The sequence below is a fragment of the Clupea harengus genome, chromosome 13 (assembly GCF_900700415.2).
Source record: "Clupea harengus chromosome 13, Ch_v2.0.2, whole genome shotgun sequence".
In the NCBI taxonomy this organism is placed as follows: Eukaryota; Metazoa; Chordata; class Actinopteri; order Clupeiformes; family Clupeidae; genus Clupea; species Clupea harengus.
The window spans coordinates 18046147-18073558 of NC_045164.1; the positions used below are offsets into that span (position 1 = coordinate 18046147).

The 27412-nt window shown below is 43.5% G+C and overlaps 1 protein-coding gene across 1 annotated transcript; it reads right to left on the reverse strand.

Annotated features, from left to right (window-relative positions):
• Positions 1-2788: 2788 nt before the first annotated feature.
• On the reverse strand, positions 2789-25865 carry ccdc6a (coiled-coil domain containing 6a). Its single transcript, XM_012839311.3, has 9 exons — positions 25473-25865; positions 23446-23595; positions 19533-19661; positions 18824-18927; positions 17977-18137; positions 16783-16939; positions 16192-16292; positions 8761-8882; positions 2789-4264 (listed from the first exon to the last, which is right to left on the reverse strand). Exons 1-9 carry the CDS (start codon positions 25725-25727, stop codon positions 4076-4078), a joined length of 1368 nt encoding a protein of 455 aa, XP_012694765.2. The 5' UTR covers positions 25728-25865; the 3' UTR covers positions 2789-4075.
• Between the last annotated feature and the right edge of the window lie 1547 nt (positions 25866-27412).

The window sequence follows — 27412 nt, forward strand, 5'->3', positions numbered from 1 at the left end:
GGAGGATTAAGGGCCAACCTCCTCTAATGCTTTGTGTGTTTAGGAATGCCAGGGCGCCTTACTATGGGAGCAGAGGGGCATGCTGGGTACCGCAGAGAGCTTGGCCTGGTCCAAAGACAGAAAGTTATGACGGACACTGGTGACAGTTTTGGATGGAGACGAGTGACAATGACAGATGGATCACAGAGATACAGTGACATGCAAAAGTTTGTCAAAATGTCTGTTACTGTGAATAGTTAAGGAGAAAATAAACTGATCTTCAAAAGGCATACATTTAAAGATGAAATACTCTTTATTTAATTAATAACATTTTAAGCACTTTATTTTTGTTTTGTAAAGTTTCAGAGTGAAACAAGGAAAGGAGCACCATACAAACTCAGTCTCAGACCTTGATTAGCTTGAGAGGGCTACGTCTTCTTCACAGTCGTCTTTAGGAAAGAGACCAGGTGATGCAAAGTTCAAAGCTTTATAAAATACTTAAACCTTGTCCCAAGGATATGCGGATACAATCTGTTGAAAGAAGTAAGTGAGGTAAGGGTGTTTGGTGAACAACGGAAATGAGTGAGAGGCGTAATAAGTTCAGTTTTATCTATATAGCACCAAAATAATAAAATTGTCTGCAGAGGCGGTGAAAGTGGTGCATGGAGAGTAAAGAAGAGAGACCCATGTTGATTAAATCGCCGGACAGAGGTGGGGAGGGAAAGGAAGGTTGGAGGAAGTTGTAAAATGAAGCACATACGAAACTGGCTCTGTTCATAGCACATGTGATTAATTAATCTAAACGGGCTAAAACCAAAACTTGAAAGATCTATGTTGGGAAAAGACACAGGCACATTTAGCCCTGGGAGAAATAAATGACTCATCATCGAAAGTGTTAGAAGCCCCATGCTGATACTGCAGTGGAATGAAGTCTTGTAGCAAATGCACAGGAGTTAAAAGGTTTTATTTCAGAGTTGAATGATAAACCAGATGTAATTTGCGTACATGAAACATGGCTAGAACTGTCGCTGGACTTTGTAATAAACGGATACACACGTGTAAGAAGGAATAGAGTGGAGGGAAATGGAGGGTGCAAATTCTGTGAAACGAGGACGGCGGTATAGGGAACTAAAGAAAGGAAATGACTAGGTATATAATATAAGATTTGGACAAATGAGGGAAATGTGAAAATAATAAACTTTTATAACCCCTGCAGGGCAATTGGAAGCAAGTGAAAGATTGTTTATCGGATAGGAAAATCGTTAAAATCAATGGCGTATTAAATGAAATTCACAACGTAGAGAATGGCACTCCTCAAAGGAGTATTATCAGTCCATTGTTATTTTAAAAGTGATAAATGATGTGTTTAAAAGTACATACAGCTCTATTGGCAAAGCATTGTTTGTGGCTGATGGATCAAAGTGGAAGAAGGGGATGGCGTCTACACAACAGGATAATGATCCTAAACACACCTTAAAATCCACAATGGACTACCTAAATAGACGCAAGCTCAATGTTTTGCCATGGCCCTCAGCCCGAAAATATATGGCTACACCTCAAAAAAGTAGTGCCAGTAAAACAGCCCAGGAATCTCACTGAACTGGAAGCCTTTTGCAAATCTTCCCCGAATCCCCGAACAAGGATTACAAACAGCGTTTACAAGCCGTGATGGTTGCCAAGGAGCTACTTGGCACGGGCCATGCAGGCTGCCCAAAAGCTTTTCCTTTTTTTAAATTACTTTGAAACTGTAAAAGATGTAAATAAAATATACAATATTGTGTGATATATTAAAGAAATGTGTCATCTTGAACTTTAAGCCTTTTGGAAATCAGGTCATCAGAAATTTTGCCCAAACCTTTGCATTCCACTGTATTCAATGTGATATTTTGTAAACAAAACCACAGCATAATATATGAAAAAAAGCGTTATGTGTTGGGGGCATAGGTTTGGTCATCACCCAGTGGAGTTATTGTACACACACCATATAATCATATATACATATCCAGACAGTGCTTGTCTGAGAGTTGGAGTTTGATCATTGGTTGGGGGGATAAATAATGATGTGGAATATAGTGTACATATGATATTCATATACACGAGTAAGACTAAGTCACTTAGTTTACTGTGCTTCCTTTCCCACCACGATGGGAGTTTTGGTTCAAATGATGTGACAAGTTCACTTTTACCTGTCTCTCCAAGGTCAAGTGTGGGGTTTATTACCATATAACAAATACACCTTGTTGCATCATGTCATTCGTGTTTTTATATAGAAAGTGACACGTTTTAGTCACTCATCATCGCTAATGCTGTACCCATATGTACTCCACCCCACCTCATTATTGTTATGCAGCTGTGCTGATGTGGCTGACTGAAATAGGCCTAGCTGTTTTCAGACTTATCTTCATACACACATACACACACACACACACAGGGTGAAGCCTGGCACTAACCCTGGCACAAAGCAGAGCCATGGATCAGATTTCAGCACCTGTAAATACATGGTACTGCGCACACACACACACACACACACACACAATGCAAACTCTGCACAACACACACACACACACACTGTGCAACAATGCAAACAAAACAAGCAGACACGTGTAACACCTACAAACTAAGCTAAAGCAAACATACCGGTAGCTTGGTTGTAATCTAATGTACTGTGTATAAAAAGCCTCTGCACACATACAACGCAATATGTCTAATCATGACACACTAAGTACACACCAGTCTTTGTGGAGAGACTCAGCAACCACAACTGCAAAGGGAGCAGAACCTTGTAGGCAAATGACAACACACACACACATTTTTTAACTTTACACGCTTTTAATCATATTGAGGTTAATTTATTGAACAGGACTGTTCCTTATGGACATGTTTATGTGACACTTAAAGAGTAAAATGAGGGCTTGCGCTCTGCTCCGTGGTCTGTGGCGTGCCAAGGAGGGCTGGGCCGCCTAAAGCACCTACAGACACCAACGCAGAGGAACGGTGGCCCAGCAAGGGCTTCAGTCTACCTGATCGTCCTTCGCTAGAACTTCCAAACCCTCTAGAACCGCACGTTCCCTCCGTACCACACGCAGAGGGTATGTGATATAACGTTCCACGGGCAATCCTTTCAAAACAACCTCAAAACACATTCACCATTCCTACTAAGTAGGCAGAGACAGGTAAAAAAAAAAATAGGAAAAAAAAAGTACCTCAAACTCAGTGTACTCGTGAGTATGCTGTACTTTTTCCTATTTTTCTTCCTGTGTGAATCTTGCTGTTAGTACCAGCACCTCCTAAAGACTTTAGTGTGCGTTTTGCCCACTCTTTTATTGAAGACTCTGAGACAGACCCAGGCTAGAGCTGGGCCGCATCCGTTCCACAGTCAAGCTCTATATGCTCTGTAATGACTGGGCTTTCAGTTAAGAGCATGTGTCCCATGCGTTCAGCTAGTATGGTCTGTTCTGAATGAGGACTCTCACTCAATGGGAATGGGGTGATTGGGGGAGGGAAGGAGGCGCTGGGTGATAGATGTATTAGATTGGTACTGAGTAATGGCACACGAGAAAGAGAACTGTCTGGCCTTCCGGGTGGGACTTACTGGCTGCTGGAGGAGTGTGGTGTGTGTGTGTGTGTGTGTGTGTGTGTGTGTGAGAGTGTGTGAGTGTGTGAGTGTGTGTGTTTGAGTAAACTTCCTGAACACAAGCATATATCTGACTAGCAGTAAGTTAAGTAAGTCCTCCCCAAACTCCTATACACAACAACACACAAACAAAACACAGTAGAAACTTTTTTGTCCTTTCTTTTTTTTGATTAAACAAAGAGAAGCCTTACGGAAATTAAGAAAAAATAAAGAAAAAAAGAAGGAAAAACAAACAAACAAAAAAAAACACCAGTCCCAGTCTGCCGACTCGCAACTCCCAAGTCAGCCCGTCTCAGTGCCATGCCAGAAACCCAAATGTGTCCTGTTCCTGTCCCCGGCCACGCCAATGACCTTTGCCCCCATGAGTAACTGCTAAATAGCTGCACTAGCCTAGCTTAGCATAGTCTAGCATGGCTTAACCTAGCTTAGCTTAGCCTAGCCTAGCGTGGTCCTGTGCATGCATTAAGGCTGAAAGGGCGCTTGCAGCGGGTGCTGTGTGCTAGCTGGCGGCACCGTGGGCGACTGGACCATGGGCTGGGCCGGTGGGGGAGGCAGGGGAGGATGCTGCGCCCCTGAGTGAGTATTCGGGGACGGAGGAGGGGTGGGGCGCTTGAATTTGTCTGGACTGTTGCTTCTCCGTGGGGAAGGCCTCTGTGAGAAAAGAGAGAGAGAGAGAGAGAGAGAGAGAGAGAGAGAGAGAGGTGAATGACAGAGGGAGAAAGACAGGCAGACAATAAGTTAGTTGAAGGAGAAAAAAAAAAAATCGAGGGAGTAGGGGAGGAAGAAAGAATAATGACAAGAAAATAAAAATGAATCTGTTAGTCTGATTTTATCAACAAATTATTATCCTATTGTCCTAGTATATCATTATAAATTGCTAAATACCATCATGGCTGTGGTGTTATTGGCAATAACACAACTCTTTCAGCCTTCTTCCATAAAGGCACTGCTGAGAACTTTTAAGGTTTTATCAAGAGATGAGACTGGGAACTTTTTAGACTCTTCGTGCAGAAGTGTAGTTCTGCGGATCATTTACACCGCGACATAAAATACAGTTGCTGGTAATCTAGTCAGCTATGATTCGCTGAGGTACGAAATAAACAAAACTCCTTTTATCAGCAGGTCTCCAGTTGTTATTATTATTATTTTAGCATCAACTAAGTGACTAAATAGCGTAAATGTATTTTGCTTTCTCCTGACCCTGAGCCAGTGCTTTAAAACTCTGTATGGACACCAAATTTTGGAGCTGCATGAGCAGTCTGTACGGACTGTGCTGATCCGCACAGTGCACAGACCGTGTCCACGGGGCAAACCAGCACGTACAGCAGTCCCCTCATGTCAAGTCCCCTACATGAACGACAAGACTAATCCTCAACCTAAAGATAATCTGGGGAGATCTGGACTCTTGTTTTCCTGAACCCCAAGTTGGTGGTCTTTATCTCCCTCTCTCTCTGTATGCGTGTGTGTGTATGCGAGTGTGCGTCTGTCTGCATGTGTGTGTGTGTCTGCATGCATGTGTGTGTCTGAGCCGGAATGTTCTCTGAGCTGTAATCCCACCAGGGGAAGAAATACAGACCCTCCGATGATGTAATCAAAGGCCTCAAAAGATCTCAAAAACAAACCAAAGGACCTCAACCTACGAAATGCTTGCACTGCCGCATAGTACAACATCGATGTCATAACTCCATTCCAATTCTATTCAAACAGAAGAATCGCTTCTTTAAAACCACCTTCTACTAGTATTTTGTACACTTTGCCGCGCACACACCACTGAGAGCCATTACACACCTAAAGCTTCCTTTATTCCCAGGCAAGCTATTCACTGGCATGTAATAATATAAAAGAACTAGGACACTGTGTGTGTGACCGGAATTGCTTTAAAAACAAGCAGACAGATTGAATGGAGACTTTGAGCTTGAGTGGGTTAGTAAAGGGGACATCTCAGGACACTGACAAACAAAAGTTCTGATAATACTCCCAACGAGATATGCCGATCGCACACCTCCTATTAGAAATGCTGATGATTAATCAGTCCATGCCATAAACACGCAATTAATTTGATTCAACCCCTTATCAGGGGTTTTCTCAGGTAAGAACATTGCCTTGCTGTAATTTAGTTTAACAGCAGTAATATGGTTTAGCGTCTGTACAACCTGTGAGGGAGGTCATTTGTAATTAGGCTGTTTATTCTGTCGGCAGTCAGTTAGATACTTAAATACTGAATCTGACTCAGTCACCTTTGTGATGGGGCACTAAAGGAGAACATTCCCAAATGAGGACAACTCCAGGACCTGCTAGTTTAATATATATTAATGTAATAAATAAATGCAAATGTATGTATATCATATGAACAATGTTGTAAATGGCAAACATCCACATAACAACTATTTGGTTAGGTCCACAATGACGTTTCTAGGCCACAGAAATTACTCAAACAACCAAATACACAAAACAAAACTAACACTGAATTGAAATCAAAAGTAAAAGTAAGTAAAAGTAACAAAAGGGTGCCTTGTTATTCCCGGCCACCATAAAAGCTGCTTTAGATAGCAGTGTGCGGGTCCCCTTAATTGGACATCAGTTTATGCAATGCAATCGAGAGACTGTCGGGACAAACACCTCTGATCAAACTGATGATTTCATAAACCATGCACAGTTAATTCGCGAAGCACCTAATTACTTATCAGGGCCGGGTGATTAATTTGACCTGACGCAACCAGGCCTCCTATGTACATCTTACATAACAGGCCGACAATTTGGCCTGTGCTGGGTGGTGCATCGCACCGGAAAGGCCGAGACACAAAGGAGATAAGATAAGCTGAAGACAACCCGATGCTGACGCGAGTGTTTCCATCTCCCCTGCAACGCCCCTGAGTGTGAATGAGTGTCTATCGCTACATCTCCCACCACAACAGAAAACAGCTAGTTGTCCCAGAAAAAGAAAAAAGAAAAGTCTTTGCGGCTCGTGTTTCCGGCTCTGTGTGGTGTCGTCCCTGTCTATTGTTGGGCTGTGTGAGGCTCGGGTGGAGTGGGAAAGGTGTGTCTCGCAACGCAAGGAAAAACTCAAACGAGTCTCTGGCCTGGCAGAAGGCACGGAGACGTGAGAAAGTGGGAGCCAACCTGAGCTGGCTTTTGTTGCACTTTTGCTGTAACCTTTGTTACCATGGCAACAGGAAAAAAAAATCCAGCCTCGTTGCCTGTCTAGCAAGTATTTTTTTACATTGAGGAGCTTAAGTGTCTATTGTCCTCAAGTTATTCAGTTTCCATTTCATTGCTCCTCATTTCTTCCCCTTTGACTTCATGACCCCATGATGTGAAGTATTGGGTGGCAGGCAGGAACTCCCAAGTTTGTTTAAGCATGTACTACTTGACTTGATACTGACAAAATAATGCTGTTGCTATTTGATCAAACAGCCCATCAAAAGCACATGATGTTCTGTCTATTTGACCAGGGGCTGGCAAAATCAATTCCATTCCACTTTAAGCAGTTTATCATCAGACGGTTGACTAGTCAACCTGACCTGATTTCTTTAAAAAGAAAGAAAGTAGATGTGTGTGCTTGTGCATGGTGTGTGTGTGTGTGTGAGTGAGTTAGAGTGTGCTTTTGTGTGTATGTGTGTGGTACTTGCGGTGTGTGTGCAGGGTTTTTCCTGGCTATACGCGCGCACAGCCTGTGTTACCGTGTCACCTTATTAGCAGACATCTATGTATTTTTTTTCTTTTTTTTACCATTTCATAAATAATGGAGGCTATGCTTGAGGAAATCATTTTGCTTCCACTTTAGATTAAAATAGACTAGGCTAATAGATTGACAATAGTCCAAGCCCCATGGTGCTATTATGTTAGGTTCAAAGATGATTAGGGTTTACCTCTTTACATATATATGCAAACTACTGAAATGTATATCAATAGAATCTAGAACTAACCAGTGGTCAGAAATGAAACACACAAATTATGAAATTCAAGTTTATCTATTATTACTATTCATTTTTATTATACAAACCTACATACAATTCTTTTTGTTTTTATTATTCAAACTGTCCAAAAATATGTTTAATAGTGTGTTTAACTTATGTTGCCGCACCAATGGAGGCTGCGTTGGAAATCGTTAATCAAACTTTTGTTAGCATTTTGAGTGGAACTTTCATTTGCATAGGTGTATTCGGGCACGTCGGGCTGGCCCTCGCAGCGGAACGACAGTTTACAACCGCACCGGTTTATCAATGACAATATTAATATTATTATATTCGAGATGCAAACACAATTCTATCCGCTCTCCTCAGAACGAGCTGAGGTTTCATTGATAAACCAATGCGGTTGTCTGCCTCTCCCGAGGCCCCGCGGTCTACTGGTACTCGTTCAAACGGGTAGACAAATCAAATAATAGCCTACACCTGTGTAGGTCCTCAACATATCAGATATTTTAATACATTGAAAGCCATGAATACTGAAAATGGAATGTTATGCTCAAAATCACCGCCTACTGATGAAGTCAGAATGCATACGCAAGTTGAGTAATTGAGTGATTGGCAGCTGGCCGCTGTCCATTCGCGCACCTCACAGTTGCGTATTGATCAGACAAGACGACACGTTTATCAACTCGATTACTATTGATCAAAACAGAACGAGGGTTCAGCTGTAGCCTATACTTGAAACATAGCTACTATTGAGAACATATTCGCTGATATGCATTGCACGCGTGATGAATTGTGGCTTAATGGTGTTTTGAGCCCTCACTGTCGACTTCAAGGCGGCAACTGCCTGGAAGGCGCTCCTAGCTTGCCACTTTAGAGAAGACGTTGGTTTGAATTTGAGCAAGTAGCTAGCTAGCAGTTGTCTACACTTGGTTAAAAATCTAATTACGGTAGATTCATGCTAGCATTGCGCTAAATAAATAGAAAGCTAACATGAATTAGTGGTGTTAACATAAAGTCAGTAATATTATTCTAAAACCCTGGTGTGTGGTACTTGCGGTGTGTGTTTATGTGTGCGTGGTGCTTGCGTTGTGTGTGTGTGTGTGTGTGTGTGTGTGGTACTTGCGGTGTGTGTTTGGTACTTGCGGTGTGTGTTTATGTGTGTGTGGTGCTTGCGGTGTGTGTGTGTGTGTGTGTGTTTATGGTGCTTGCGGTGTGTGTGTGTCTGTTTACCTGGATGCCGTGGGAGGACCCGGGGTGGACGTGCAGGCCTGGGGGTGTGTAGTGGGGGAGGGGGGCTCTGCTCAGGGTGGCTGGAGGTGTGAACCCCACTGTGTGACTGCCATACGACAGACCTGACAGAGAGAGAGAGAGACAGGGAGGGAGGGAGAGAGAGAAAGAGAGAGAGCGAGAGAGAGAGAGAGAGAGAGAGAGACACAGGGAGGGAGGGAGAGAGAGACAGGGAGAGAGAGAGAGAGAGAGAGAGATGAAGGGAGAGAGGGAGGGAGAGGGAGGGAGGGAAAAGAATGAGATAAAGTTTAAGACAGTCAGTTGAGAGACATAAACACAAATGGAAAGCAGATACGAAGATGGAGCAGGGATAGATAGGGGGAACACAGAGAAGTGGATTAAGGAGAGAGAGAGCGAGAAAGAAAGGGAGGAACAGAAAGCATCAGAGAGAAAGAAGAAGTAAAACACAATTACTGGTGTGTCCAGAGCTTGACATTAACGGTTGCCGGGTTGCCCTCCAACAACCAAATTAAGACAAGTGGCAACTATTTCAATAACCCTGGTTGCCCCCTGTGGCAAACAACATTCTCACGGTCTTTTTACGACATGAAATAAAATCCTCAGTGAACACTGTCTAACACCAACTTGTCAAAACTGATGCTTTTTACTTCAGGATATTGGATGACATCATATCTTCAGTCAGTCTATCTGCTATAGCCATCCATCACAAACAACAGACAACTTAGGTCTGACAGAAGGCAACTAGCATCTTCGTAGTTCATAGTTCTTCTTTGATCTTAAAAATTGTTTGTTGAAAAATTGTAATTATGTGCCATTAACCTGAAGCTTTTGTGATCACAAATGGTTAAGGTGAAATAAATTCAGCAGGGAATAAATTCACATATGAAATACGCAACAAAGTCTGACTAAATGGCAATTCATTATCAAGTATGGATAGTTTTCTCATTTGCCGTCATTCACAGCAAAGATCCATGTGTCTTCATTCCCACATGGCATTTCTAGTATCGTGACTGAAGTAGAGCAATAATTTATGGTACAGTGAAGTCTCATGCCAGTTAACCTAGCTATAACTCTATCTTAGGGAGTCATATTTAACAGTTGGCAGTTTCTAGGGTGTGTTAATATGAACTAATTAGCTGCTAAGTTAAACTTATGGATTTGGGGGCCAAGCAGAAAGATGCACAGGCAGTGAATAGGGATGGGAATCGAGAACCGGTTCCCAGTGGACCGATTCCTTGGAATCGTTAGCCAAAATCCTTTTCGATCAATACTTAAAAAAAAAAAAAAAAAAAATGTAAATAATAATTTTTCGATTTTTTCCAATTCCGCTATAGATGCCTTAAAAAATTATTCGTTTTTAGATTTTTTTATTCCGGTATCGGTGTAAGTGCTGTTTAGGTAGGTCACGCGCACGCAGCTTTGTTTTGTTTTAGACTGCAGCCAACATGGCGTCTAGGCAGAGGCGTTCAAAAGTGTGGTTATATTTCACGCAAAAAGACGACCACAGGGCCACTTGCAGTGCTTGCAAAACGTCTCTTTCGTCAAAGGGGGGGGGGGGGGGGACGGGGGACTACCATTACTCCGAAACATTTGTCCATACTGCATGCAATAACTTTGCAGGAATGTCGTGTTTTTGAGCGCTATGGAGTGAAGATAACGTTAATGAATCTCAACCAAGCAACAGCAGCGCGGTTAACGTTAGCGCTTCATCTGTTAATATTGAAGGTAAACTCTAACAGTCTATTGTGTTAGTGCCATTTGTTTCATTGTGTAAACCAGCTTTCACTTTTTGTTTATGTCGGTTTTATTTTTAGTTCAAGGTGAATACACAGCACTGTAATTGGCATGTTCAAATATTATTTAGCACAGCGGTTCTCAAACTCTGGTATATCAAGGACACCTAAACTGCCACAAATTAGACCAGGGAGGGATCCCTATTTGATAAGACTATTTTCCAGGCTCCCCCATCTGATGATATTTTTGAGTTTAGATGTTTTATTACAAAAATTGTATGAAACCCATTACCAAATCAGTCATACATTCTGTTACTTATGGTTGGAATTATAGTCAAAACAAATACTTTTTTTCTTTGTTGAGACCCCCTGGCACCCCATCAAGGAAAAGGATCCCTAGGTTATGGGTCTCTGGACCCTACTTTGAGAGTTTGTTGACCTATTCTTAGGTTTGTTTTTGGTTATTTAAAAAAATGTAAATGTATACTGTATATGCTGAGCATCGTCTATTCAGAGAATATTATATAAAAGAAAATTAATGTAAATAAACTCGTTTGTACTCTTTCTTTTTCCTTGCCCAAAAATAATCGATAAGAGAATCGATAAGGAATCGAATCGATAAGAAAGAATCGTTATGGAATCGGAATCGTTAAAATCTTATCAATTCTCATCCCTAACAGTGAATGTTTCTGCCTTTTCCAATTATAAATGTTAAATTGTGGAGACTGTAGGGCCAGCTATCATTTCATTCAAATGCGACTCTGCCACTGGAACAGTTGTTGCACATGCCCTCACATGAGTAATGGCTGATATGGCAACCATTTAGTTGGCTTTAGCCAAGCTTGGCTAACACTTCACAAAGTTAATGTTGAGCCCTGGTGACATAGTTTCAATTAAATTTCAGAATTAACACAGCCTGAAAGCCCTATGTCTACAGTGTCAAACAACAGAAAGAAACCTTGAGCAGAACCCAGTTCAAAAGGGGGGACCCATCTGCTTGAGGCAGAAGTAGTTACCATTCGTCTGCATTTACAGATTTACAAAATAGCCCAGGACCAAGTGACCACCTAGAGGACCAGACAGAGATGCTGAGACAGTGAGACATCCATCACAGGATCGCCCCGAGTGGTTTGATGCTGTCGCCCTGCTGAGTCAGAGGATCAAAACTCCTCTGATGTGGCTCAGCACTGCATAATAATAATAAAAACGCTGAGTCACCATCAGGGAGGCGTGCGCATGGCAACCGCCTCTGCTGACAAAGCATGGCCCCTGGAGCAGCCGTGTGATGCCACTGGCTCATTAACCCTCTGTCAACAGTGGCGCCGGGGTTGCTATGTAACCCGCAACATTGCTGGGGCTGGGATCACCTGGGCTACGGTCCCAGATGGTAACAGGAAGTGAGCGTGGAGAGGAAGGGCATGAGCGAGAGGTTATGTGCTGACTGACTTCCTCTCTCCCTGGATGAGGAGAGGGAGAAAGAGCCTGGGGGAGAGAGTTTGAGAGAGAGAGAGAGAAAGAAAGAAAGCACATCCTGCTGTCCCTCTTGTTCTGTGTGCTGCATGGCTCGCCATTAAAGGAGAAGATCACATAACTGAGGGTTATTAAAACAAATTACACACCAATACATTTCCTGAGAAAAAACGTTTAACGATCCGTCACAGCAAACACAAAACGAATCACTCATCACTTTGAACTGCCAACAGGTACAGAAGGGTGGCACCTTCTTTTACTTATTGATTTAATCTCTACACTGTCTACTCCTCTCTCTCTCTCTCTCTCTCTCTCTCTCTCTCTCTCTCTCTCTCTCTCTCTCTCTCTCTCTCTCTCTCTCTCTCTCTCTCTCTCTCTCTCTCTCTCTCTCTCTCTCTCTCTCTCTCTGACTTAGTGTTGAGACCACACACACTCACATACGCCTTACAGAACCTCATAACTTTACACTTTACTGAAAGACAGACAGATAAAAATAACTTGAATCTTAACATGGAGAAAATCTATCAGTTACACTAATGGTAATAGTAGCCCTGAATCATTTATCTTCCCTTCTCAGCAACAATGATGAGACCTTTGAAGCCATCTACACACACGCACACACACACGCACACCACACACACAAATGCACTGTTGTCTGAAGAATTTAGACCTTTCATGATATCCAACAAAAACAAACGGTAAGCCCAAATCCACTGTCTCACATCTGTGAACATCAAGACTGGGCTGGAGAGCGTAGCCAGCTAATGACTTAAACAATGTCCAGTCGGACAGGACCTAAAGATCCAAGTTCAAGGGGTTCCAGTCTGACAGGATCTAAGGATCCAAGTTCATGGGGTTCCAGTCTGACAGGATCTAAGGATCCAAGTTCATGGGGTTCCAGTCTGACAGGATCTAAGGATCCAAGTTCAAGGGGTTCCAGTCTGACAGGATCTAAGGATCCAAGTTCATGGGGTTCCAGACGGAACCACACAACACAGACCACCGAGTACTTCCCCTTTCAGCACAGACCAGGGAGAGTGGAACTCAGAACGTGTAAAGTAAACTAAATTACAGTAACAGTCTTGGCGGAATCCTCTAGCCAGAAACAGCCGATGTTATTGTGTTATGTAATACATGTGTTATTTGGCAATAACTTCACAAGGGATAAGACAAAGTAGCTGACTCTGAATTTGGCCTATGGAACACTTAAAAAACACGGGCACACCTACATTAGGCCTTGTGAAGCATACAGTGGCCAAATGCTGGATCAGTGTGAGAAAGACTGGAGGAGGAGGAGGAGGAGGAGGAAGAGGGTATGGGAGATAGATAGATAGATATACAGAGAGAGACTGTGTACTGGGGACGGGGGGACGGGACGGGAGAGGGGGTGATGACCTCAATACCATTCACTAATCACACTTCCAGTCAGAATAATTGTGTTATTCTTTTATGTCAAACGACCCTTGCAACCATCAAGTCAGCATCTCAAAGGTGTTCTTGAGAGACTGAATGTTCCCAACCCTTGCTCACACAAAGGTAGGCCTATATAAAAAAAAAAAACACCTGCAATAAGAGCTCATTAAAGATTGTACCAGAGCCGCAAGAGATAAGAGCTGGCCACTAAAAAACGCCATCGGGGTAACCACCCTATCCCGATGGAAGCCAGTCGAGGGCATGGTGTTCAAGGATGAGTGTTACATATGCGTGAGGTAGACTACGTTAGTCAGCTGGTTTACAGTTTGTTGTTGTCAAAGTTTAGCCCTATAGGCAATGTGAGGCGATTACATAAGGGGGCCCTTGGTTGTATGTAAACAGTATTCGTCCCATTACAGATAAACGCAGGCGTTTTATGGTTCAGGACAAGTACACTAGATCAGCAGGTCTGATCACTTCTTCAGGAGAGGCGAAGATGGCAGTAGCTGTCTGGAAGTAGTATCACTGGTAAAGGACTAAAGCTCAAGGCCACTCATCAAGAGGTATGGTCACAAACAAATTATCCATCATAGTCTGGCATCCTACCTGGCATTTGCTACATTTAGGAAACTTCGTTGCAAAATAAACACCATCAATCCATTACCTTGTCTGCCAACCCAGACACTGCTAAATCAGGCCATAACCAGGAACAGTTTTACAGCCTATGGCATGGGTCGGCAACAGGCGGCCCGCGGGCAAATTGTGGCCCGCCAGTTCATTTTTTGAGCCCGTCAAATTATTCCGATCGTATTAGTTTTTTTTAAAGAGACAGTTTTTATACTACAACATTAATTCATGAAATAATACCCCGCTAATGGTTAGATTAACATTTTACTTTTATTTTGAAACCGGAAACTGGGTTTCCTGTCATTGACTTTTCTGAAGTTTTTTATCGCTACATCTCACTACTGACAGATCGCCTGAGGAGAAACAGTCTGTTTTACAGTTATGGCTAGTAATCCTAAACGCCCGCGTCTATTCTCACTGGATGAGACAGTATTTATGTGCACCAACGATGACGAGCCACCACGTTTGGATGACAGACCATGTTGATGTCAAATTTCAAAAACGTATTAGAAATAGTAATATTATCTAGCATCCTCCTGTTTGTTCTGGCAAGGCAACCCTCTCGTAACGTCTTCGTATGGCTGTCACAGAGAAGTGTCGGTTGGTTTATAACTAGCATCTCTGAATTGACATCGGTAGATCAATGCAATTTAAATGGATCGTAAACCCATGACACTTTTATTGGGGGACTTTCGAAGGACGTTCAATAAAGCGAATTTTAACGTTACCTCACTCATAGAAATGACAAGTCACTTTGTTACTACAAAGCAAGCACCGGTGTACGTCAGTGAGAGCTGTTTTTGTGCACCAATAATGACAACGTGGGTAATCGGCTGTGTTTTCTGTTTGTGGAAGTCAGAAAAAACGTCTTTTAAAATTTGTATCGTCATCTCGTTTTGTAAGACTATTTTGCCAGCTAACCTGCTAGCTAGCTACCTTGTCTGAGGTAATGTTAGTCGATAGCGTGCTATTGAGTGCACCAGCCTCATCACTCCTTAAATTGAAGAGACATAGCCTGATCATTGACATTGTACCCTTTGCAAACCACAACAAATGTGTTGCAGATGAGACACATGGGCTTTCCATTAGTGAAGCCGGGTAAGATGAAGGCAAAGTTTAATAGGCTCTGTTGTCGTTGTCAACTTTCCTCTTCAGACCTTTTGACAAAGACATTGTATGCTAATTTCTCTCTGCACGCTATTTTCCCAAACAATAAACATTGTAAGGAGGTGCGTCAACCAACTATTTCGAAATAAAAGTAGTCTAAGATGGACTCTAAGTAGTAGCCTAGGTCTAATTAGGAGGCTCAATGTTGAAAAAACTTCGTCATTGCTATTATTCACAATAGGCAAGGCTATATTGACAGGGGGTTAAGACAGAGTTCGTTAAAATAATTAAATTATTCAAACAGACAACCAATGGGCTCATTCACATGGTTTATTATCATTAGTTATTTGTAGTAGACCTATCCATTCTCCATGTAGGCCTAGTTGTTGCGAGTGCACCTATCGCAGCGTCTTAATATGCAGTAACCCAGACTTTGGCCCGCCACTTAGTGGCGAGGAAAAATACTGGCCCACGGCCCAAGTTACTTGCCGACCCCTGGCCTATGGCCTTCAGGGACCTAAACACACCCAGCATTATTTACGACAGTAGCCGCGAGGCCAAGCATTCTTTTAAAGCAGGGCTACTTCAGACCCTATAGACCATCTATAGATGCTCAGATTATAAACACACTATCTGTTGAAACTATGTTAATTTATGGTTGAGGTTAGGATTAGGCTTCGGGTTTGATTAAGGTGCTGTTAAGTGAAGAATTAGAAAAGCCTGAATTTGAACAAAGCACTGTTAAGTCTCTGTAGGCAGACTGCCCAGATAAAATGTTCGAATAGTCAATGTTCCTGCCTCTGTGGCTGTCTCAAATGCACTCTTACAGCGCAATAAAGGAATCAAGGAATCTGCATTCCACAGATCAGAATAGATCTGATCAGTCAGTGAGTGAGAGTGTGTGTGTGTGTGTGTGTGTGTGTGTGTGTGTGTGTGTGTGTGTGTGTGTGTGTGTGTGTGTGTGTGTGTGTGTGTGTGTGTGTGTGTGAGAGAGAGAGAGAGAGAGAGAGAGAGAGAGAGAGAGAGACAGTGTGTGTGTGTGTGTGTGTGTGTGTAGAAGTACCGGGGGAGATGGGTCGGCTGGAGCTGGGGGAGGGGGTGTAGGGGATGGGGCTGGAGACGGTGCGTGCCCGCAGACCCTGAGCAGACATCTCATTAAAATACCTAGAGAAAAAGAGAGAGAGAGAGAAACAGAATAACAATGTGTGCCTGTATGTGTGTGTGTGTGTGTGTACCCATCATCTTTCCTCTATCAACTGCCATCACTAACTGATACCTGTCTACGCAATGCCTTCTTTACCAAGAGTGACTATTTTAAGGGTGCAAAATAGCCAATTGTCAATTTCCAGACTTCTCTTACTCTCCGATAGCTGCTTGCACTACGCAGATTACTTCTCTACGCTATGTGTTTCTCTCTCTATGTGTGTGTGTACGTGTGCCTTTAGTCATTTATCTCTAGACTGCTTTCGCTCTCTGTCTGATAGCTGTGTACACAGTGCTTCTCTGCGCTATGTGTGTGAGTGAGTGTGTGTGTGTGTGTCTTCCTCTCATCGTCCATCTCTAGGCTGCTCTCGCTCTCTTGAGAGTTGTCTACACAGTGCTTCTCTGCGTTATGTGTGTGTGTGTGTGAGTGCGTGCGTGTATGTGTGTTTACCTCTCATCGTCCATCTCCAGGCTGCTCTCGCTCTCTGATAGCTGTCTGCACAGTGCTTCTCTGCGCTCCATCTCTCTCTGGAGTTTCCTCTGCAGTCTGATGTTCTCCTCTCGCATGTGTCGCTCCTCCTCTATGTACTGAGCACGCTTCTCTGTGTCTGAGAGAGGGAATGGAAGAGAGAGAGAGAGAGAGAGAGAGAGAGCGAGAGAGAGAGAGAAAGAGAATTGGAGAGGGGGAGATAATGTGAGAGGGGGAGAGAGAGGGGGCGAGAGAGAGAGAGAGCAAGATACATGTAACTAATGACGTCTGTCAATCTTAATCATGATCCCCAATCCACTACTATAGTCATTGATAACCATCATTGGGTGCCCCTAGCTGGAAGTGAGTTTTCAACATTGAATATCAGACACTCCTGAGACTCACTCCTAAATCTCATGATCTCTTCACCTCATAAAGGGGTTTCAGTGGCATGACCTGACAGTGTGCAGTACCTGATAATGTGATTGGTCAGTGTTATCACTATTGCACAGCTCTCCATGATATGATGGATCAGAGTCATCATCTCCTTTTGGATAGATCTCTGATGTAACTGGACCAGCTAATGGACAGCTCCAAGTGATATTAAGTAGTTAATGTAGGCCCAAAGGAACAGGTGCTAGTGATAGTTCTGAGGACAGGGTTTCAGGTGTGCTGTGTGATGAAGCTCATGGTGAGGTCTCCCTCTAGAGGTCACAGACTGGAATTACAGCTCTCTCAAACTCCTACACAGGGTTTTGTTTACTGAGCAATGTTGTGCAACGACTATTGTGAATTGATAGGGAAACTGTCACTCTGAACACTCTCTGTCCCTCCCAGTGACTATGGTCGTTACACAACGATGCATTTGCGAAAACAAACTGTAGGAGTGTTCACCAGCCATCTGAAGCAAGGGAAGCAAGAAGAGACTCTCAGAGCAATGGCTCCCTCTAGAGGCCAAAGCCTACAGATTTAGCATCATTTTTGGCAGCCCCTTCAAAAAAACTAACCAACTGTAAACCTGTGTCGTGTAGTTGACATGATGGCCCATCAGAATCCACACACACTTTCTGGTGGGAATTATCTGACTGGAAGGGGTGGGGGAGGAGTGATGTGTGGGAGTGGGCTGTGATGGGTCACCATGACGATGCCCTTTGACCCCCCGCCCCAGGCACTCACGCTGCATCTCGGTGGTGCGGAGGCCCCTCTTGAGGCGCTCCACCTCGCTCTTCAGGAAGCGGATGTGGCGCATCATGTTCTCCGGAGAGTCCACCTCCATGGAGATATCCCGTGGCGACGGCGGGGCAGAGACTGGCTGGTCCAGCTTCTCCTGCAGAATCCTGGAGAGAACAGGGTGGAAACAGTTACCCGGCAACCAGCAGAATGACTAATTGATGGGCCTCAGACATCACGAATACTTTCCATTTCATCTGCTTTGAATCACCAGACGTTGAAGGATATGCGTTTGCCAACACATTCAACCACTTCTGACTGGTTTACATCAAAGAGTCACAGATGTACTCTGCATCCTCCCTTTGAGCTGAGGTTCTGCTCAAGGTTTCCTTCCTATTAAAAGGGAGTTTTTCCTGCCTCAGTCGCCTTAGCGCTTGCCCTACAGGGTTCAGGCTCTGGGCTCTGTAAAGCGCCTACAGACAATTTCAATTGTTACCGGCACTACATAAATAAAACATTGAATCGAATTGAACCTGTCACTACTTCCCTTTTCCTGCTGCACCATACCTTAAGCATGCCAAGCTCTCAATTCTGCCTCCCTCTCATTAGACTTGTATGTAAGACTGACAGAGGCTACTGTGTGTATCTGTAGAGATAGCAGAGGACATGACATGACGCAAAGTAACAGAAAGATCCTGTGCAGGCATTTCGGTCTCACAATGCTTTCTGGGTAAAAAAAAAGCACCAAAACTTTGGATGTGCTCAGGTTCAGCACCGGACACATCACAACTAATTTTACAATTCAACAGAGATTTTTGCATAGAATGCCACACACACACACACAGCCACACACCTCTTCTCTGCCTCCAGCTTGTCCATGCGCTTCCACAGTCGGTTGACCAGCGCTTCCTGCTCCTGTTCCAGTGTGTTCTCCAGGTCAATCTTCTCCCGCCGCAGCTACACAAACACAACACACCTTCCTAAAATGGCCGACTCGCAGCGATGGGCACGTTAAACAAACATAATGAAAAGATGACTGACACCAACAGAATAAACAGCAAAAATGGTAGCATTAGTAATAATCTCATACTACATACGACAACTACTACCGCCACTCACAATAATCATCATAATTGTGTTTTTCAATGGGAGGAATATATAAAAATGTATAGACGAGAGTAAAGACCTTAACATAATAGATGATAATCTCGAGAGTCATGAGTGTGTAATGTAGGATCTCATACACATTTGGCTGCTTTGTGTAACTTCTCATTGTCCACCACCAGCTGTGGTGTGAACTACAGGATATGATGCAAGAGTTGATTATCTTTTCAGGCTGGTCATGCAAGATATGATATTACATATACCAACATGTGTACGATCTACAGGATGTGACATGTGTTCACCTGCTTGTGTGTAAACAACAGGATATGACATAACACGTTCTCACCTTGGAACACTTCCTTACATAGTTACCATGATGGTTACGTAACAGGAAGTGGTAGAACATGTGCTCACCTGTTTGGGCGTGAGGAACAGGAAATGACATAAGGGGCATGTACCTGCTCGAGTGTGAGCTGTTTGGAGATGGTGTCGTTCTCCAGCTTCTTGATCTTCTTCATGAGTTTGTTCACCTGGAACTCCTGCTCCTGTTCCAGGTGCTGCTCCAGCTCGGCCTTCTCATGTTGAAGCTGGAGACAGAGAACACACACACACACAGATGGATACATAAATACACACACACACACACACACACACACACACACACACAGAGAGAGAGATGGATACATAAAGACAGAGAACACACACACACACACACACACAGATGGATACATAAATACAGACACAAACACACAGATGTGCATAAATATGGACAGACAGACACTCACACAAATGCATAAAGCATTGTATCTAACTAAAGTATCCTGTTGTTGCACAGTGCCCAAACTATGGACTCTAAAAATAAAAATAATGACTAGGAACCTGTAAAGAATTTTAATTCTAAATGAGGTTGACTCATCAACAGTGAGGCTCAAGGACCAAAGATCACAGAGGAGAGATAGGTTGGCAAATTGTTGGCATTAAAAGCTCCTGTTAGCACTGTATAGTGTTGGGTAAAGGCGAAATAATAGCTGGTCAGGGTGGTCCGCAGCCTGTAGAAACGTTTAATTCTGGTCCAGGGTAGTTCAGTATACCAGTCCAGTAACCGCAGTGGTATCAACAAGCTAAATGCTTGGACTGAGTCAACAGGATCTCCTGCCATCTGGTCTCTATGTGGTCTCTTTTGCCAACAGCCGGTTAGAATCTCACGTCTGGCTTGTCAGACTGGGCCTGAAAAGATTATCAGGTTACACCATCATGTCAAACAATGTTATCTGAGCCCGTCTATCTACCCATTATCCGATGGTATGATATTTCGCCAATATTTTGAAAACAAGAAAAACTGTTTTACCTAATGTCGGAATGTCAAGAACGTTCTAAATTCCTAAATTCCACAGAGTAGCTAAAAATCCATTTCTAAATTCCACTGACTAACACTTGCCATGCAAGCAACATTGAATAGAATGTAATTGAAATACAACCACTGCCACCACGAACCAGTGAGCCTGCCCTCTTTTCCATCCTGAGCGGGGTGAGTACCAGAGCTCAGTAACACCACTGCAGGCCTGGAGACTGAGCCTCGTGTGACTGCAGACAGGGATGTCAGGTGCTGTGAGACTCTGAGAGTGAGGGGAGGGGAGGGGAGGGGAAGGGGGGCTCAGCACGGCGTTGTGTTTTAATCGGCTGCATGGTGGGCTGCCATCATAGATCGCCATTCTGCAGAGCTCGTCTCAGGTCGGAAATTCCATGCCATACCTACTCACACCCCCCAACGTGAGCACTGCAATGACGCACGCATACACATTTGTTCACACATGTGCACAAACACGTTGACCCACCACACACACACACACACACACACTTGCAATTTTTTATGTGTAGGTTCATTAGCTCAGTGGCTGAGATCCAGAGTCATCAGGTGTGGTAATGAAGCATGTGGAGGTCATGAGTGTGACTGAGGCTGTTCACACCTCCTGTTCGGACCTCCTGCAGGAGTCACCTGCTGACTGCACACATTACTGGCCTTCCGTCCTCCTCTCTCCGTCTCAAACTCCTGTTTGTTTCCACTTTCATAGCTAGACCTTGCTTCATCTATCCTCACTCTCACTCAGACACACACACACACTTTCCCTCTACTGACATGGCTGTAGTGTATACAATGTTTCCAAAACAAGAGGTCTTCTAAAAAAAACATGCACTGGAACTCAGCACGCAGTATATTCAAAAAAAGAAGAAAAAGACACACTGTTTGTATTAGCTCCAACCACAAAATGACAGACGGTTCTCCTTCTCCCACTTCTTCTCCCCTGTTCCTTCTTTCTCTTCTCTGTTCCCTCTTTCACTCATCTCCACTGTTCTCTCTCTCTCCTCTGTTTTGTTCTCTGTCTCTCTCTCTCTCCTCAGTTCTCGCTCGCTCTCTTTCTCTGCGCTCTCTCTCTCTCCCCCTCTCCTCTCTCCTCGGCTCTGCTCTCCTCAGCTCTCTCTCTCTCCTCTGCTCTCTCTCTCCTCTGCTCTCTCCTCGGCTCTCTCTCTCTCTCTCTCCCCCTCTCCTCTGCTCTCTCCTCGGCTCTGCTCTCTCTCTCTCTCCTCTGCTCTGTCTCTCTCTCTCCTCAGTTCTCGCTCGCTCTCTTTCTCTGCTCTGCGCTCTCTCTCTCCCCCCTCTCCTCTCTCCCTCTCTCCTCGGCTCTGCTCTCCTCAGCTCTCTCTCTCCTCTGCTCTGTTCTCTCCTCGGCTCGGCTCTCTCTCTCTCTCTCTCTCTCTCTCTCTCTCTCTCTCTCTCTCTCTCTCCCCCTCTCCTCTGCTCTGCTCTCTCTCTCTCTCTCCTCTGCTCTGTTCTCTCTCTCCTCTGCTCTCTCTCTCTCTCCTTGGCTCTGCTCTCGCTCCCCCTCTCCTCTGCTCTCTCCCTATCTCCTCTGTTCTGTTCTCTCTCTCTCTCTCTCTCTCTCCTCTGCTCTCTCTCTCCTCTGCTCTCTCCTCGGCTCTCTCTCTCTCCCCCTCTCCTCTGCTCTCTCCTCGGCTCTGCTCTCTCTCTCTCCTCTGCTCTGTTCTCTCTCTCCTCTGTTCTGTTCTCTCTCTCTCTCTCTCTTTTCCTCTGTTCTCTCTCTCTCTCTCTTCTCCTCTGTTCTGTTTTTTCTCTCACTCTCTCATCCTCAAAGTCTTTTCTGGCTCCTTTCCTTTCTGTCATTCACTCCTCTTGCTCTCGCTCTCACTGACTCTCTGACTCACTGTGCTCTGTTTAGGTTCCAGCTGGCCGCCATCCTGGTGCTGCCACACCTAATTTGCTCCTAGAGGAGCACAGGCTGGTAGCGCCAAACTAGCTGGCTGGCTGGCTGGCTGGCTGCAGCAGTTTAACCTGATCTGGATGTTAAATAAGACACCAATGCTAGCCCCATCACATAGCCAAACCTGCGCTTCACTTACTTTTGCCCTCTTTGCCCTTAGTAGTTCTAGAACCCTGTGACTCATCCTGCCTAAAGTTCCGGTTCCCAAAAGTCATCACACGCACTCATTTATGTGTGATGTTTCTTTCGTCTGTGTGACTTTAAACCACTGAGGCGTGATGTTGACGCACACAACAGAAGCTCAGGCCAGTCGTCAGCAGATCAGAGTCACTGTGGCTGCAGGATTTCAAGTCCAACCAATTAGCAACACACCTCATAACTTTCAATCAACCAATCAATCAGCAGTCTTCACATGATCAATCAAATCCTTTCACCAAACCATAGTATTATATATGAGGGGCTCATTCTAAGCTAACGAAAACACAGCGATTCAAGTAAGTACAGGTGACTATACACTGCTAACTGTAAGATGGGTAGAATAGCTTAGGCTAACTGGCATGAGACCTCACATGTTTTACACGTCTGTGCGTTGGTTTGAGCGCCGTAGTATTTTGCTCACAGTCAGGTGGGAATACACGACACCCGTGACTTTACCGTTATGGAAGACTAAGTAGGAATGGGGATTTGTTATCTATCCCGTTTTTTTTTTTTACCTGATACATAATCTGGTTTTATATGTGAAAGGGAAAGCTTTAGACTCTCTTGGGCTTGTTAATCAGCAACTAAACATTTCTAGAAGCCGCAGACCTTCCGTATTAGCTATTCGTCTGTCTGTACACACCACATTAGACTCCTAGGTGGCCAAGTCTGATGAACTGCTAAGAAGTGCTTCTTAACGCAAATAATTTGACAACTGATCTCTGCTCAGTTATCTTCTGTCTTTGATCCTTCCTTCTGAATAAGTTCTTTACTAAACTGTGAGGTTTGGGTCTTCTGGATGTGGGCATAAGCCTTGGTGCTCTTGCAACTTTAGCCTGTCGCTGAAAAACTATATCTCAGCCCGGTTTTCAAACATTGGCCTTTCCTGACCTACCTGCATGAGCTTCCGTGACAGATCATTGGTGAGGAACTCCTCTTCTTTCTCATAGTTGACAGCAAGGGTCTCCTTCTCCTTCTGCAGCGCCTGGATCTTTTTGAACAGCGTGTTAGAGATGAACTCTTCTTCTTGTTCTGCTCTGGCTTGCTACAGAGGGAGGAGAGAAACAGAACACATGTTTAATTCAATTCAATTTTATTTATATAGCGCCAATAAGAAAATTAAAATTGTCTCTAAGTGCTGTACAGAGCCCAGAGCCTGAACGCCCTAGAGCGTAAGGTGAATGGAGCAAGAGAAAAACTCCCTTTTAACAGGATGAAACCTTGAGCAGAAACTCAGCTCAAAATGGGGAACCCCATCTGCTTGGGGCCAGGCAGGTAGAGAGATAAAAGGTGGAATTAAATTCAAGCAGATGGATTCATACACGTATCAGAGAATAAAACATATTAGCACACATGCTGCATACATACATGATACATACACGATTCCATGAAACATAAAAGAAGGTGTATACATGAAATAAACAGGATTTATAGCGGATACAAAATTGAGACAGCATTGTTGAAGATAAATCCAGTGGTTAAACAGGACCTTTATGCCAGCGTATACTCATTTTTCATCTGGTCTGACTAACTACACCTGGTTCACAGGCAAGAGACTGGTTCTGAACAGAGAGACTGGATCTGAACAGTGAGACTGGTTCTGAACAGTGGATAAAGGAAGGGGCCCAATGCCAGAAAGAGTACATTTTTCATAATAGTACAAATATGGCAATCTGTGGATCAAGCTTTACAGAAAGCAAATGGATGCCATGTGTGGATGTAAAAGATTTACTGTAGTTCTTGAAAACAAAACCTATATACAGCAATATTTACTCCGTGCAGGTTGATTAATTGGAGTTGAAGTGAAGTTTTGTTGATAACAAGTTTACAAGAAATGTCATGGTGACAATTTTAAGTTACAGCGTTGTAATTTATTTAAAATGCCTTTTTCAAACGACTGGATCACATATGACTGGATCACGACTGGATGATACAGAGTCTAAGTCTCAACAAGTAATTAAACAGAAAAGTGTTCTACCTGTAGTCTGGTAATGTTACCTAACATTAGCTAGGGTTCGTGGGACAAAAACAAAAAAAACTTCAGCAGGCTTAAGTTAACACATCATATAAGTGAAAAGACGCACGAACTATCCTCATACAAACTATCCTCATAATTTGCCTTTTCGTGACATTAGCTAACAATAATGACTGCATAGACCATAACATTAACTAACCTGTTAATAGATAACAAATAAACATTGGCTAACATATCACTTTAAAAATCATAAACACAATACTTCGTAGTCATTAAGTGCCAGACAATTTACCAATAATTCAACTTCTCACATGTCTATACTGCCTTAACTAATGAGGTTGCTGGTTGGTAAAGGAGCAAGCGCAACTTGCAGGCCGATCCATGTTAGCTATGTAGACCCAGCATACACCTACAATTTGGTGTAAGAACAGACAGCTGTCTCACCCTGTGTGCACACCTAGATTTTCTAGCAAGATATCTTACTAGGCCCTACTGTGGTCTCTCAAAACGAAGGCAGCAGTTGAGAAAGAAGTAGAAGTTAACGTTGACTAGCTAGCAGAAGTGGAAGGAACACTGCAAGTCGCATCACGGTATGTTACACAACGTTGGTGGGTTTTTAGCATTATTTTTGTAATATAGCTGGCTAATCTGATTCAGTAAAACAAAAATATGCTAGCTTGCTATCTCTCAGCCATCTGAATGGCACTACCTCCCCACACTACCTGGCTTTAGCTCACGAAATACTAGCCACTTAGCTAGCTAAGCTGCTAGCTACAAATCAAGACAACAGTCCAAGTGTATCTCAGTTTCCAATGGCTCTAAGCTATCATTAGCTTATTTACTTGGCTCACACAAACCTAGCAAACTAATTTGGGTTACAGGCATGTGCTGACATTAAAAAACGCGCATGCAACAAGCTTGTCACCCAAGCCTGACTGGGTACGTACAATGGTAACGCTAGCCTTTCGCAAGTCTCGATTCTCCTCTTGCAGTGCTTTGCATTTGAGTTTGAACGTTTCCAGCTCGATTTTCAGCACTTTGTTCTCTTGCTGTAGCGAGGCCAGGCGGTTCGTAAGCTCTTCCAGGCGAAACTGGGATATCAGTATACCCGGCTTGCTAGATGTTGAGGCGGTGGAAGATAGAGGGGTAGCAGAACTGCTCCCGGCGCCATCGGTATCGCTCTCGCTCGCACTGTCCGCCATCACTGTACCGTGCGAGAGTAGACAGGCAGGCCAGGCAACCGAACAACAGCGAAACTGGTGATAGACGCAGGGGAATACCAACTAGTGCGACTGCACTTGCGGGAACTACTATCATGTTACGAAGACACTGCCACCACGCGGTAAGGGCAGTGCACTAGATCTGATTTAGGGTGGGGCGGCAACCTGTGCTCAAGTCGAGATACAAAATAGTGTAGTTCGTAGAATTTCGAAAGTGCAACATGGTATTTTTGGCTTAACAGTTCATAGAAGAATCTCAATTTAAAAAGACTATGAGAGTGTGAATTAATTTAGTCAGATGCATTTTCCCAGGTTAAGATGCATGGGCTAGGCCACCATTTCAGGTGCCAATGTGAATCATGGAATAACCATGTTATAACATATGTTATGAACAGCACAGGTCAATAAACACTGTCTATATGTGTTTGTTATATACATATGTTATAAGCATAGCTCAATAGTGAGTGCGACACTGGAGAAAACGTTAAGTGCATGCTAATAAGGTTATTAGTCAGTTATTAGACATGTCATGTCATGTTAATTAGAGGTGGGAGAAAAAAAATCAATACAGTGTAGTATTGTGATATTGTTTGGTACAATATTATATCGATACAACAGTGCTAAGTATTGATGTATTTATTTATTTAATATCATGTTTATTTTAGTACATACCTATACTCTGATAACATTTGCTTCTTATATCCACATATGGCACAAGACCTCGTTCTTCTCTTGCGTAACAGCGGAAATTGGAAAGGCAGTCAAGAACATATTCACTGTGCCAAGATCGCAATAGACCTACGTGTTGTATCGCAAAATGTAAAGAATTACCACATTGTCTTGTGGCCTTTCTCTCACTTTTAGCGAGGCGTGTTATCTTGCTACATGGGAAGAACCCCCAGCCCCCCTCCCACTCTCAATGGCTTAGAGATGCCCTTCATTTTATGACACTAGAAAAAATTAAGTACTCTTTGCGAGGCACCTCTTCTAAGTTCTGTAAGGTCTGGGAACCCTTCTTAGATCACCTCAGGTCTATCCAACTAGATATCGCCACCATCGATTGATTCATCCCAACAACGCACCAGTGCCCGGTTTTAACTAGCCTATTGGTAGCACATATTAGCAGCATGCAGCAGTACTATTTTTATTATTATTATGTATGTATATGTATGTATATTTTTTTGTATTATTAGTTATTGTTATGTATATGTTTTTGTCTCCTTATTTATAGTCTTTACTTTGCTCAATTAATGCAAGTGGATGTGCATGTGTGTGTGTGTGTGTATGAGTGGATGTGAGTGAGAGAGTTGAAGGTCAGAGAAGGTGGGATGGTAAGAATGAGTATAAGCATATTTTTCTACAATATTATCTGCCACTGCAAGCGTTTAACAGCCAGTTATTGTTGGTGTTGTGTTTTTTGTTTGCTTTTATAATTTTCTTTTCTGTCTGTGTCTCAAATTGCTTTAGTTGTATATTTGTTTTGGGAAGGGGGGAGAGGGGTGGGGGGCTGTAATGTGTATCCTCACCATTTGGCTGTCTGATGTGTTATCCTCTCACTTATCTGTGAGGACTATTGTACATTTAAGTATTGTTTTGAAATGTCTACAAATAAATCAAATATATATATAAAAAAAGAATTACCACATTGTTGTGTTGTGGCCCAGATG

Bases quoted from the DNA above. Each gene is read 5' to 3' on its own strand.
- ccdc6a (XM_012839311.3), bottom strand. From the start codon at position 25,727: ATGGCGGACAGTGCGAGCGAGAGCGATACCGATGGCGCCGGGAGCAGT. The intron at 23,596-25,472 runs GTACGTACCCAG...CTCCCTCTGTAG, and splicing joins GAAAGGCTAGCGTTACCATT to CAAGCCAGAGCAGAACAAGA. The intron at 19,662-23,445 runs GTAGGTCAGGAA...CTCTGTCTCCAG, and splicing joins TGTCACGGAAGCTCATGCAG to CTTCAACATGAGAAGGCCGA.